Source organism: Terrapene carolina, unplaced genomic scaffold (assembly GCF_002925995.2).
Source record: "Terrapene carolina triunguis isolate 2854851 unplaced genomic scaffold, T_m_triunguis-2.0 Scaffold402, whole genome shotgun sequence".
NCBI classification, from domain to species: Eukaryota; Metazoa; Chordata; order Testudines; family Emydidae; genus Terrapene; species Terrapene triunguis.
Window position 1 is genome coordinate 2,344,396 of NW_020664753.1, and position 14,630 is coordinate 2,359,025.

The 14,630-nt window shown below is 48.3% G+C and overlaps 1 protein-coding gene across 1 annotated transcript; it reads left to right on the forward strand.

The window, feature by feature from the left end:
• Positions 1-547: 547 nt before the first annotated feature.
• Positions 548-13,596, forward strand: GDF10 (growth differentiation factor 10). Its single transcript, XM_024210361.3, has 2 exons — positions 548-1,054; positions 12,680-13,596. The coding sequence occupies exons 1-2, from the start codon at positions 760-762 to the stop codon at positions 13,594-13,596; spliced, it is 1,212 nt and encodes a 403-aa protein (XP_024066129.2). The 5' UTR covers positions 548-759.
• The last annotated feature ends 1,034 nt before the right edge of the window (positions 13,597-14,630 follow it).

Sequence of the window (14,630 nt, forward strand, 5' to 3'; positions counted from 1 at the left end):
TAGCTGATTGATTCACCTCTCCTACATTCTTGCAGCAAACAGAGAGGGGTAATGCCTTTTGAGATTGCACGGTAGGTTTTGCTTTAATCCAACCTTCTGTTTCTTTCGGCATCTATCAGTGTATCCCTCTTGCTTTGTGAGTATTTCTGCTCCCACCTACCGATCGATCCCTCTCTACTACTTGCTTACTAGAGCGTCTTCCTCCTAGCTGTCTTCCTATGATCATGTCTTAATCTCTCCTCCCTCCTTCCCCTGGCTTTATGGAACCCAAGGTGCTCCCCTGTTCAGGTTGGGGCCCCAGCCGCGGCTGAGGCATGTGTCTCCCGTCAGTGGCTGAGCTCGAATTAATGCAGTCGCTATATTGGAAGCAGAGGGAACTAACCGTAGCGCTCCCTGCAAACTTTCCCAGCCCCCGGAAACCCTCGCCCCCCGGCGAGTCAATTTCAGAGCCGCGCATGGTCTGGTGTGTGTGTCCCTCCCCCCGTGCCCCCAGCCCAGCCCGACCTCCCCCAGCCCCGGTGCCAGCGCTGCTCACCTCGCGGGCCAGGGGATTGGCCGAGCGGGCTCGGCATCAGCAGCGCGGAGGGGTCGCTCCCACCTCCCCACGCCAGCCCGCATCCCGGGGCACCAGGAGAGCGGCTGCAGCAGGGGGAACCTGGAGCCCCAGCCAGCGGGCGCCGCTAGCCAGGCTGCAGCATCCCCGAGCCGGCGCGCGGCTCCGCAGCTCCCCGCGGGTCTCGGTGCAGCAGGATCCCCCCGATGGCCGGCCGCCTGGCGTGCTGGCTGCTGCTCTGGGCGCTGGGGCAGGGGGGCTGCCACACGCTCCCCGCGGAGGAGGAAAGTGCCAGCCGCAAGCCCAGGCCCCCTGCGGCTCCCCTGGCCATCGCCTCCCCCAGCAGGGACCCCCCGGGGGGCTCTTCGCCTTCCCCGGCGCTGGGCAGCCTCGCTCAGGACGCGGTAGCTGTCCACATGCTTAAACTCTACGAGAAGTACAGCCGGGAAGGCAGCCGGCCTGGGGACGGCAACACGGTGCGCAGCTTCAAAGCCAGGCTGGGTAAGCCCTTGCGGAGCTTCGCGCGGGGGGTGGGGGTCAGAGGCACTGCGGGGGTGGGGGGCCCCGGGGTCGTGGGCAGAGCTCCCATCCTCTGGTGCAGGCTCACTGCAGGCGGACTCCTGCAAACCTGTCCCTAGCTGTGCGGAGTGTCGGTGACGGAGGTGGAAGGTTTCCTTGCCTAGATGAGCAATGCTGGATGCTTCCCTGCTAACACCTACGCTGCCCGTTCCCTTTGCTCTGGGAGCCACGTCCAGTCTCCATACGTGCCCAGAAGCCGACAGAGGACGCATTTGTTTACCAAAAAAACTACTGTCCGCCTTTTTTAAAGCAGCCCTTGGCGTGGCAGAAAACTATCAGCCAGGAGAAGCGATTTCCCAAAGGGCCTCCCGCTAGTTCAGAGGGGTCTCCTCGCTCCTCAGATAATTAAAAAGTCCCCAACTACGATGACAACTGTGCAAACTTAAAGAATTCCAGAAGCCTCTTAGAAACAGCGCCACCTATGGGACCTTCTAAAACTTCTCTCTCTCCCTGTATTGTGGTACCTAGTATTAGCTCTAAAAAGAATAGAGTGGGTGGGGGAATCTGTCTTCCTTTTCTGCCTTACATCAGTGGGACACTTGCTGCATCCAAAACACTTTATTCTGAAATGCGTTTGTTAAATCAATCTAGGAAACTGTCCATCACTTAACTGAAGAAAAGCCATGTTCAATATTTAGACTGAGGCTTATTTGGCACTTTGTTAAAAAAAACAAAAAAAAACAAATACAGCATTGGCATTAGTGGCTGGGCCAATGGCATCTTTGGGAAACCCTTTTCAGCACAGGATTAAGATATTGTTTAGACGAATTAGGAAAGATTAGCAAAATAAAAAAAATCCTCCCTTTTGGAATTCCAATACATGTATCATTTTTCTCACTTCAAAAGAGGCTTTTTATTTTAGTATCAGAGGGGTAGCCGTATTAGTCTGGATCTGTAAAAAGCAACAGAGGGTTCTGTGGCACCTTTAAGACTAACAGATGTATTGGAGCATAAGCTTTCGTGGGTGAATGCCCACTTCGTTAGTGCATTCAGGATGTTTTAGATAAGCACATTAAAAACTTGAATCGGTATCAGGATTGCATAGGTTTTTAAAAACACTTGCATTCTGTGAAGTGCAACGCAGTATGTAATATTTTATAGTAAGCAGTTATTAGTAAGTCATTGCTATAACAATGCACATTAACTTACTTTTCAGTATTGTAAGTATATGTAAAATGTAGTTTAAAATGGACAACATTTTCTGCACGGAGTTGATGCTCAGCTGAATGCATTTAAGGTTAATGTGCACATCTAGAGTTTTATTAAAAATCCCAGACATTTGGAAGGGAGGAAACACTCCTGTATCAGAGCATTAGCCAACCACTTACTGATGGGGGCTAGGAAGAAACTTCCCCAATGGCAGATGATTGCCTATCGTACTACTACATACAGCATTTCTTGCACTTTCCAGTGAAGCAGTTAATACTGGCTACTGCCTGAGACAGGGTCCTGGACCACTGGTCTGATCTGGTAAGCCAGTTCCTTCTTTCCTATGATGTAATCTTACTCATACTCTGGTTAATCTGTTTTAAAAGTAACTTGAATAGACTTGGGTGGCTGAGTTTATTTTAAAACATACACACATGCCATTTATTGAAATGTAATAGTATTTAGCATTTAAGTAGCTAAATACCTTACCCACAGTCTCACAGATCAACATAACTTCACAAAGGCGGGTATTTTGATATCCATCTTATTGATAGTCCAATTGAGGCACAGAGCATTGGAAGTAACTTGCCCAAACTCACACAGTGAGTAAAATGCAAAGCCAGGTCTGAAACCAGAGTTCTGACTCCCAACCTAGTGTATTCTCTACTAGATCTCCTTTCTTTCTTCAGCAGCCTGAAAGAGGAAAGCCCCTCCACCAGGCCCCTTGTGGCCAAATTATTAAGGAAATAACATTCTTTTCTCATTATTGTCCCTGGTAATTTACAAAATATGGATCACCATTTTCTGAGATTAACTACTGTATAAGAATGTCCAAGACCAGCATGGGAGAAATGATCTGATTTTTCCTTCCTTTCCTTCATGATATCCTAGAGTTCTTGGGCGAGGGGGGAATTTGGGGGACAGGGAAGCATCACTTTCTTTTAGCAACATACATGAAATTTCTGTACAGACAACACCTATGGCAACCCTTTATTGTGGCAGGCAAAAAAATGTGGCAGCTATGAAATCTGTTTGTTTCCCTCTTCCAGTGATAGCTCTAGGTTTAAAAAAAATAGTTGGGTACATCCTTCCTAAGATTCCCATGGTCCTCTGTAACATAAGGGTGTTTGCAATAGGATATATCATATTACATATTTAAAAGACAGTTGGATCAAGCACGCTGAAGTTAAGAAATGCCAGAATTAGGGTTGCCCATGCAATCTTAATTTGTCCCCCAGTACATATGCATTATGAGACTGTCCTTAATGACAAGATCACATACTAATGTTTTCTTCCACAGGATCCCTGTCTCATTCAGTGCATAACATGGATGGTGCTCACTGACTGAGTAGCGATTCAATATTTCTCATCTTCCTCATTCAAATGTATCCCTGTGCCCTATTTGCTACACACCATCTAAACTTTGCACTGAATACCTTAACTTCCTTGTGGGCTCATCCATAGTGCTCCTTGCTGTAATAAGAGTGCTGCAAAAAGAGTAATGGCATTACCTCACAGGGGTTTCGGACAATAGGGAGGTACCAACCCTATTTTACAAATGGGGACATGAGGCAAACATATTAAGGCCCAAATTGGCAAAAGTATTCGCTGACTTCGGGCTCCCAATCTGAGACTCCCCAGGCTTGATTTTTGTTTCCAAGCACTCAGAACTCCATATGTTCAAAGCACAGTGCCAATCTGCTCCAGTTGCAGTCGTGAGTGCTCAGCAGTTCTGCAAATCTGTCCCCAGATGTTTCACACTGGGCATCCAGAAAGCTGGACGCACAATTTATGACCCCCTGTGACACACTGAGAATCATCTACACTTTTGCGGCAGACAGAATTCAGTTCTCCCGGGCGGTAATCAAGTGTGTCTAAACCACGAGACCATCCTTTCTGTTCATGTTGCATTACTACATGCTTCCCAACTTCGTGAACAAAGCAGTGCTCCAACAGACACCAGCCTCCTTTGCTACACAACCCCGACTCATTCCCTGAGCACCTCCATCTTATGCACTAATGAGACAGGGGTCATGCAGATGTGGGGAAAGCAATGCAATCATGTACTTAAAGATTGCATCATAATGCACACGCACAAGAGAGCCTAATAAAGGATGCACAGGCAACTTGGTCTCCTGCTACTTTGCCCACCTGGCTCTTCCAGTGTCCCATTCCATTTTGTGGAGAACATCAAAATTTTGATTTTTTGTTCTGAATTGGAACAAAACCAAATTTTGAAATGTTGAAATCCTCCCCAAAATGCAGCCTAGCTCTAGTCTGAAGTCATGCAACTGCTTTGGAGCCCCCTAGTGGACTATCTGCTGAACAGCCAGGCTTCTTCATTTGGACCATGGACCGCTATATTGCTAAACCAAGGACTCAGTCATCACGGAGAGATACTTATTTTCCACGCTTTCCTGAGTCGAGCAGTGGCCACGCCTGGTGTCCAGCAGGACATGGAAGTGCTAAGAGGCTGTTTCTGCTCATGGCTGGCGGTCTGGGAAAGCTTGTTGAGATGTCCAGCCCCACTTTCCCAGTCTCCAGAGGCTTGGAAAAGCTGGGGCTACCCAAATAAACCTGAACGCTGACCCTTTGGAGGGCTGCCCATCACTAGACTCCCCCTTGTGATTGTGTGATTAGACTTAACCCTTGAGACTAGAGCTGGCTGAAAATTTTCCAATGGGAAAAATGTTCTGTCGGAAAATGCTAATTCAACAGTGTGACACTTTCTTGGGGTGCCCAGGAGTATGAGTCACCTTGTAAACACCCCCACCTCCCCTCCTTTAGGAGAGAGACTTGCTGATGCTCACCTGGGTGTCAGCTCCCTGACAGCACCAGTCTGTTAGCCACCCAAACAATTTCCCCAGGGCTCTGGCAGCCCTTACTTTGCTTTGCAGATTAACGGTAAGTGCACCCCAACCGCTTTGTCCTCTTGGATCATTCCCCTGAAGTCTCCCACCCTTCTGGACACTCTCAGAAATTACCAGCTAAACTGTCCCCAGCTTGTCTGGTTCAACTGAGGATCAGCTCCAATATCACATCACAGCACTGAGCTCTATTTACGGGTAATCATAAGTTTATTATCAAAAGCTAAGGCTTAAGAGAAAGTGAATGAGCACAGTGGTGGAAAGAGGAATGGTTACATATCAAACAAAAAGTATAATATGCTCCCTAGTGTCTAAACTTAACTGGAACGGGCTAAACCTTTGTCTAAAGTAGTTTCTCTCACCTAAAGCAATCTCCCAGTGTCTCCAACCAAAATGGATGGGGTCCCCCTTTCACAAATGCAGAAAGCACTGTCCTTGCTTCCTCAGCGAAGGATGAAGGGGTGTCTTTTTGCCTTCCCCTTACGTTCCCCAAAGTCATTGTTTTGTCCCCGGAGTCAGGATGACCCCATGGTAATTCCCTGGTGAGCTGTTTCCATGTTGCCTTCACATCTTCATGTTGACATTGTATGCAAAGGGGCTTCCGTTGTGTTGACTTACAATGCTTATTTACTTTACATGTGAACCAAGGCAGGGGAATGAATATATATCCTTTGTCTGGTCAAAACCTGCTCGTCAACCCCGCTTTGACTCAGACTTTAAAATCTGCTTTCCAGACTATATACATGACTCCTTAAATAGCCTCAGTACATCCATCTCTCAGCGATTATGAGGCTCAATTGGACACAAGCTTTTACTAGATACCTCACTTGACCTTCTTTGGATAAATACTATAAAAGCAATGTGTTGGGTGTAGTGAGTTCATGAGGCCTGTCAGGAGCTACTGTTACAGAATGGTGAACCCTTTTGCCAGGTGGCATTTTGATAGATTCTTAGGGGCACAGACGGAATTGAAATGTTCTGTGGGAATGTGTCAATTCTGTCAACAGATTCCAGAGAAAACAGCCAATCTCATTTCCAGCCTGGCAGATGGGCGGGGTAGGCAGGCTGGCTGGCTGTAAGTATGTCACCTGGTAAGCCAACACCAAAGTGGATTGTCCCATGTCACTGGATCGTCCCATTTCAATGGAAATTCCACAATGTCAGTGTCTTGTTCTGCCTTGGAACGAAGTGTTACCATTGTGGAATTTCCAGCTAAATGGAAATTCCCTTTTCCAGCCATCTCTGCTTGAAGCACTGTAGCCTTTGGACTTCTTTAAGGCACTGGGCTGAAACTTGGGAGGTCCAGGTTCAGTTCCTGGCTCTGCCACAGATTTCCTGTGTAACCTTAAGCAAGTCATTTAGCTTCTCCATGTCTCCACCCCCCTTCTATACAATAGGGCTAATAATTCTTCCTTGGTCTCTTTCAACTGTAAGTTCTTTTGGGCAGAGATTGTCTCTTACCATGTATGCACCACACCCACCACAATGGGGCTCTGAGGTTGGCTTGGGCATCCAGATGCTACTGCTGATTAGATACCTATATTGAAGTGTGAAGAACAGCGGAGACGCTTCGGCTAGCTAACATCAACAATATCAACTGAAGGCCTGTTTTTCAGCCAGGCCAACTTATGTCAAGGTAGATGTCAATATGATAAGGGTGCCAATGACCCACTACTTCACAGACTATTGTAAGGCTGATGATGGCATTTTTAGGGGATGCCATGTGTTCTTGGAGCAAGTAAACAGTTGGGTTTAGCAGGTAAAAGTATTCATTTTGCTGTACATAGCGCCAGAGACATTGGATGGAAATAAACCGATTAGGGAGTTTACTTCATCAACCCTATCCCAAGACATATGGCATTATACCCTACAAGACATTCTCCAGTGTAATGCCCACTCTTAAATGTCTTCCAGGAGGACAGAGTGGAAGCTGGATTGCTTAAGGCTATTCCATAGCCTAACGGATTTAATGATTAACAACCAGCCAAAGCTTTCCTGTGCTTGCTTTCATCCTGCTACTTTTATTTATACAGCCCTAGATCATCCTAATTCTTGCCCTCCTTGGTGCGCTACATTCTGTTGTCAGCTGTGTCCTTGGTTTCCATTGTCTTCAGTGGGAACCCTATGCTATGGGAATCCAAGGACAGACTTTCTCTGTGGTGTTTACACCTTTCAGATCCATGCAGCTCTTGAAAATGTAAATGCTTTACACCTAGGGCTAGGGATAAACTAGAAGGGAAGCTACCACTCTTCTGAGCCTGGAATGCTGTTACAGCTGTGTCACAAAAATAAAAACACCAAGATTTTGTTTTGATATATAACAGATTGAGGGCAGTCTGCTGATTCTAGTGCTGTTTCTAAACAGCCCTCTAAAACCTGAATAATCTGTACCTTATGGGACAACTCAGGGGATGGTGTAAATAGCTACTTGCTCCATGGAACAACGGCACACTGTACAAGAGCTAATTACACGGGCATTTTGCATGCAGAATGAAATGCTTAGAGCTTAAGAGTCAGGTTTGAATCCTAAGGATCAAATCCTGCCCAATAGGAGTCTTGCCACTGACTACAGTAGGACCAGAACTTGGACTTATATGCAAAAGCAAAGTAGACTTCTCCCCATGCATTAAACTAGACCCCCAAATGCTGCATAAAAGGGAGGAAGCATGGTCTACTGGTTAAAGTATAGGATTAGAAGTCCCACTGTGCCATAGGTTTGCTGGGTGACCTCAGACAAGCTTTATAGGTGAAAATCTTCAAAGGTTAGGGATTTACATCGATTTTAGGTTCCTAAATGTAGACGTAAGCTCATTTACAGACATGATGAGTTCCCACTGCCCCAGGTGAAGACAAAAGGAGCTGTGGGTACTCAGCACCTCTGAAAATCAAACACCCAAGTTTGAAAACATTGGTCTTAAATAGGGAAATAGAAATGAGAGAATGTATTTGTAAAATAGGGAAACATGCTAACCTGACTTATAGGAATATTAGTCTTAGGTCCTATCTAAAGTACCCTGGGAACCTCAGATGTGTTTTCTGTTGTCAATTGCCCTCCCAAAACAGACAGCAATATTCCACACCCTCCCATATTCTGCACTGCATCTTCCTTAATCTCCTATCTGATTATTCCCTGGAAATAGTCATATTAATTACCAGTTGATTTGCATTCTTACAAGAAGGTCTGGATGAAGGTGTCTCTTCCATTCTGTACTGCAACTGGTGGCTCTTTGGATCAGCTGGTCCCCCTGGGACTCCAATCCAGAACCTTGCACATGTAAAGCAGACATAAGCACTACACTGATGGCACCTTACTCACTGATGGTGAGTTCCCTTGGGAATCAGCAACTGATGTTCCCCACGGATCATAACTGCTAGGATGGGGCAGAAGGGGAAAGATAGCTTCAGAAAATAACTGGGTCTCAGGTAACTTCAATAGGAAATGAACTGGCAGCCAGCACTGTGATCAGCATGGCCTGCTTAAAAGTCTAGCAGCTTCATTTCACACTAGCTAAAGCTGTTGAGGGGCCTTTACCTCCCAAATCCATTTCACCTGGGTCTCTTGCTACTACTTGGCCACTGCAGCAGGATGTCCAACATCTCTTCAGCATCAGTTGTGTGCTTGATTGGTGTGATTATGAATTAGTTTCTGGTGGGGAAGAATTAGCAGAGCCCTGATTTCATGTCCATATCCCTAGTAGTTGGGGGGGTGGGGTGGAGAAAGGGAGTGATGGGGAGAAGGGATATGAAACTATATTGCACTGAAGTTCTGCGTCTGCATGCACCAACGACTAGCAAAGCATTTTGTAAACATTTGCAGCAGAGTCTAGCAGATATGGACCTGGACTGTGAATACAACCTGGCTACTAGTCTCAGCTCTTGAGCTACTGTGTGACTGTGACCAACTCACTTCCCTTCTCTCTGCCTCTATTCTCCCCTCTGCCAAACAGGAGTAGTTTTACCAATCACTTGTGTAAAGTGCCTTCTGATCAGTGAATAAAAAGAGCTACAAAGAGCTAAGTATTAAGTCCTGGGAAGTAGGTAAGCACTACTCTCTATTACAGAGATAGGGAAGCTGAGGCAAGGAATATAAGTGACTTAGGGTACGTTTACACTGCAAGTTAGGAGTGTGATTCCCCAGCCCACATACACATACTCGCGGTAGCCCAGTGAGAGCTAGCATGTGTATAAATAGTGTAGCTGGGGAAGCATGGCTTAGTTATGTTGAGAACAAACCCGCCTGAACCCTGTGTCGGAGTAGAACCCATATCTCCTGATTCCCAGTCTTATGCTCTGGATCAGTAGATTAATTTCTCTGCAGAAGTGGGAGCATGGAAATGGGGGGAGGGAGGGGAGAGTTAAACCTCCACATCCTTATACCCCTAGGACTGAGTGTTCTAGGGTTACACACCTCCGATCTGTTGTCATTGGCCTCTTTCCCCCTTGCATCTCTCACCTCTGACTCCCTCTCGCTGCCTTGGCCCTCCTCTGCAAAGAAGCTGAAGGCAGGCCTCTCCCGCAATGAATCTGGTAGCCTTATGCTGCTGCCCCACCTGTTGTGGCTGCCACAGCCCTGCCCCCACGGAGCTGTACACACATTCCTGAGGTGGGCTCTATTTGGTTCCTGTTGTGAACTGGCATTGGGGTGAGGGGGAAGCAGACAGGCAAATGTGTTGCCTGGTAAGGGGAGGCAGAGCTGCTAGAACTCACATAGGGCAAAAATCCCTACTAGCTCCACTTCCCCACCTCCCTCCCTGTTGGCTCGACTCTCTGGTGGCTCCTCCTTAATGCCACATAACTGGTGATCCTCTAAGGTACACATGGCCCATGGACTACCCAGCTAGTTGCCATGGGCAAGCCCCAAAGCTTGGAACTGGCTCCCAATCTAAAGATCCCCAAATCTCACAGGGGCTGATTCTGGCCCATCTCCAGATAGAAGCCTCTCTATTGCCTCAATCTCACAGCTCCGCGGGACTTTCCTCGCCTGAGACAAATAGTCCCTTCTTCCCTGCTCAGGGTGCTCAGAGCAGAGGGAAGAGTATCCGAGGAGACTGGAGCCTCACCTAGCAGAAGCAGTGGGGACAAACCAGAGGGCCTCAAGGCCAGACTTGGGGAGGAAGCAGAAGAGCATGAGGAAGGTCAAAGGAAGGGATGGGAGATCCTGAAGCAACCACCCCATCCTGTCTCTGCTTTGCACTTCCCCTTCCTTGTGCCCCATCCTGTTAGTCTGCCCTGTCCCCACTATATTAATACTGAGCTCTACCTAGCACTCTTCACCCATAGATCTCAAAGCACTTTGCAAAGCAGAGCAGCATTCTTATCCTCATTTTACAGCTGGTTAAACTGAGGCACAGAGAAATAAAGTGACTTGTGCATAGTCACCCAGCAGGGCAGTGGCAGAGCTAGGAGTAGAACCCAGGTCACCTGAGTCCCAGGCCACTGCTCTGTCTGCTATGCCAGTGGTTCTCAAACTTATTTGATCATGCCCCTCTTCTTCGTGTCTGTAGTAGCTTGTGCCCTGTACAAGAGTTTGCTGGGGCTCGACCCTCTCCGGGGCGGTGGGGAGCCACACCGGTGAGCTTGGGAAATTCGTCTGGCCGTGGGGTCTCCCTCGGCAGCTCTTGCTATAACCGGAAGAACACGGTAAGCCCGGCCCTGCTCAGGGCGGGCAATAATGCTACGTCAGGAGCTCAGGCCCTCAGTCAGGACTGAGCAACAAATGAGTACAAAGTATTAAGCCCGGGCCCTAGGTCAGGGCGGGGCAACAAACACTGAGTCAAGAGCTCAGGCCTTCAGTCAGGGCTGAGCAACACTAGTAGGCCCCAAGCCTCAAAAGGCCTGGGAGAGGGGGAGACTGCCACTCACGGGTTGGGTAGCAGGGGGGACACAGGCCCTCCCACTCCACTGCGTCCCAGCCCGGGGTCCTAGCAGCGGCAGAAGACCCGCTGCTGTCAGTGGGGATCCTGGCCGCAACACACTGACATGGGCTCTGGCAGTGCTGCAGCCAGACTGGGGTCGGCTGCCCCCGGGCTACTTCCACACTCCCCCTCGGGGCCTACCTGGGTCCTGGTGTTGGCCTCTGGGGGATCCAGGACCATGGGTTCATCAGGGCAGGGATTGATCGGCAGGCCCGGCGGCTCCTCCGGATAGCGGGCGCAGGCCAGTCCTGGCGGCCGCCTTGGGCCGCGGGGTCTTCCCAGTCACGAGCTAGGCTGGAGACGTCTGGTCTCTCCAGCGGCTGGGGCCTGACTAAGCTGTGAGGGCGAGCTTTTATACTTCTGGGTCGCCGCCTGACCCTCTGAGGGGCAGGCTCAGAGCTCCCTAGCTCTTCCCCCTCCGGGAATGCCCCCATTGGCTGGCCAGCCAGCAGCCACCGTTCTCTGTTCGCCCAGCTTTGAAAGCAGAGTGCGTCGGCTGCTAGCTGGGCACCCAGCTCTGGTATGGCATTGGAACCCTGACTTCTCTGCTGCTGCTGACGGCAGCATTGCCTTCAGACCTGAGTGCCCGGCCAGCAGCCGCTGCTCTCCAGCTGCCCAGCTCTGAATGTGCACAGTAAATATTTTTCATAATTCTTTTTGCATCACCTCCAGAATACATTCCATACCTGCTGGGGACGCATGTCCCCCAGTTTGAGAACCTCTGCACTATGCCACTTTGCAGCCATCAGTCAGGTTGGTTCCTCCTTCTCCGTACTAGCTGGGCACTCATAGAGGGTGCATCATGAGCACAGGAAACACCGTCTCCCTGCTCTCAGTGCCAGGATCAGAGTCCCTGGTGACTGGGAGGAACCTGCCTGGCTCCAGCACAATGCACAAGGGGAGGGGTAACTGTCATGGGGGGCATGGCTGCTTTGTCCCAGCCCATGGGAAGATGGTGACACAGCAGCAGAACGACCCTTGTATGTGTGTGTGTTCGCTGAAAGCAAATCCTTGGGTGCTGGCTTCCTGAGCTCTAGGCTTGTTGGATGTCGAGGCTGTTCCTTCTCCCAGGATGGGAGAGAGGGCCTGTGGGAGGGATGTAGGAAAGACAGCAAGGTAGGGAAGGAATGGGAATGAGGAGGAGCAGAAGGAACTGGGAGGAAGGCTGGTCTTTTGGTTAAGCCAGTGGGCCAGAGTACAAAAGGTCTGGATTCAGTTCCCGTCTTTGCCGCACACTCCCTGTGTGACCTTGGGCAAGTCACTTAATTTCCCTATGCCTCTGTTCCCCATCTGTATAGCAGGGATGATCATCTTTCTTTTGGCTGCCTAGACTATAAACTCTTTGGGAGCAGGGAGTCCTGTGTGTTTACACAGAGCCTAGCATACTGGGGCACTGACCTTGTTGGGGTCTCTAGGTGCTTTGAGTCTCCTCTCACTGAGCTTGGTTTTAAGCTGGTCTAACTCCATTGAGCCCAGTCACTCTTGGCCTATAGTGGGGTACATGAGAAGAGCATTGGGTCTGTAAGCCCAACTATTTAGTGACACTTGGCATTCATGGTTAATTATATATTGTCCCCTGAGTGTTGATCTGTTGGTCTCTCTTCACTTTCTTGCAGAGCTATTGGACCAGAAGCCCCTGTACTGCTTCAATCTGACGTCCATGCAGGACTCAGAGTTGATCCTCACTGCCACATTCCACTTTTACTCGGACAAGCGCCCCCGGCACCGGGAAGTGTTCTGCAAACGCTCCAAGAACTCATCCTGCCGCCTCCTCCACTTGCCCCAGATCCCACGGCTCAGCCTTATTTTCCGAAGCATTCTCCAGAACTCCGCCTATGGGCTGGTGAAAGGCAATGTCACGGTGTTCCTCCACAGGCGAAGGGCTTGGCAGATGAAGGACATCTCCCACATCATAAAGGAATCTAAACGGGATGGTGAGCTCATCCTCTGTGTGGAGCTTGACTCTGGAGAGAAATACCAGGGCTTCCCCAAACAGCAAACCAATCACTTACCGTACATACTGGTTTATGCTAATGACCTGGCCATATCAGAACCCAACAGTGTGGCCGTGACTCTACAGCGATATGACCCGTTCCCTTCAAGCGATGGGGATCCCAGCCTATCCCCCAATGCCTCCACAGACACCCGGGTCAGGAGGGACATATTTCTTTCCAGCTCTATCCAGAACAACGAGCTGCCGGAGGTGGAATATAACAACAACAAATACAACAAACATGACATATGGGAAAGTGCCTACAAGTCCCTAAAACCCAAAACCTCACGCAAGGACCGGAGGAGGAAAGGGCAAGAAAACACAGAGGTGCTCTCAAAATCTCAGATGCTAAATTTTGATGAGAAAACCATGAAGAAAGCCAGACGAAAACAATGGAACGAGCCCAGGATTTGCTCTAGAAGATACATGAAAGTGGACTTTGCCGACATTGGCTGGAATGAATGGATCATATCTCCCAAGTCATTCGATGCATATTACTGTGCTGGGGCTTGCGAGTTTCCAATGCCCAAGGTAGTATGAGTCTCTGCTGCTGATGCACTTGTCTTTATTTGCAATATGTTGATTTAAGATTACTTAGTCCATCCAACTGCTCCTGCTACTGTGGGATTTTTCCCTTCTTCACAATGTTCAAGGGCTCTGTCCAATCTAGTTTAATGCAAATAACTAGCTCTTAAATGGTGCTTTTCATCCACAGATCTCAAAGCCCTTTTAAAAAGAGGTCAGTATCACTATATCCATTTTACAGTTGGGGAAACTAAGGCACAGAGAGGTGATGTGACTTGCCCAAGGTCATCCAGCTGGCTAGTGGTGAAGCCAGGAAACAAACCCAGGTCTTTTGAGTTCCAGTCCAGTGCTCTGTTCTCTATAGGGTTTCCACCAAATTATTTCGGAGCCTATTCTGAAGCCTAACAGATATCGCCATTAAGAAATTTTTCTTAATATGGATCTTCAACTTACACTTCACCCCAATATTTCTAGTTTTATGACCTCAAACCACAGCACACAGGCATACACAATGGATTAAACTATTATCACATGCACCAAATCTTCAGCTTGCTTTTGGATGGGAGGGAAGATTCTACATTAATGGGGCCCAACAATACATCGTACAATAGTGTTACTGCTGTGTTTTGAATCCCTTCTATAGAACTAGATGAAACTTATTAATAAAGTTCCAAGCTGAAGTCCTGTGGGAGCTTTGCCTTCTAGATTTGACCCCAGATGTACATTATGGTTATTATGATTTCCTGCTTTTCTTCGCTGCTAGAACCTGCATATGTGAAAGCAATCTTATATCTAACTCCTCATTCAGCACTACCAGACAAATGAGTTTTCTACACTGACTGGAGATGTCCTTCTACATTCAAATGTGTATATATCATCTGTGCCCTCAACAGGGCACCATAAGAAATAGCAGAAAATACTAGAAAGGATAATCTATGGAGTTTTTGTAAGATATGGAGATAATTTTGTAGAGACCTGGATTTTTAAACAACACACTTTCAAAGCAGGGCACAACTTATACAACTTCAGAAACCTGACAAATGTACATT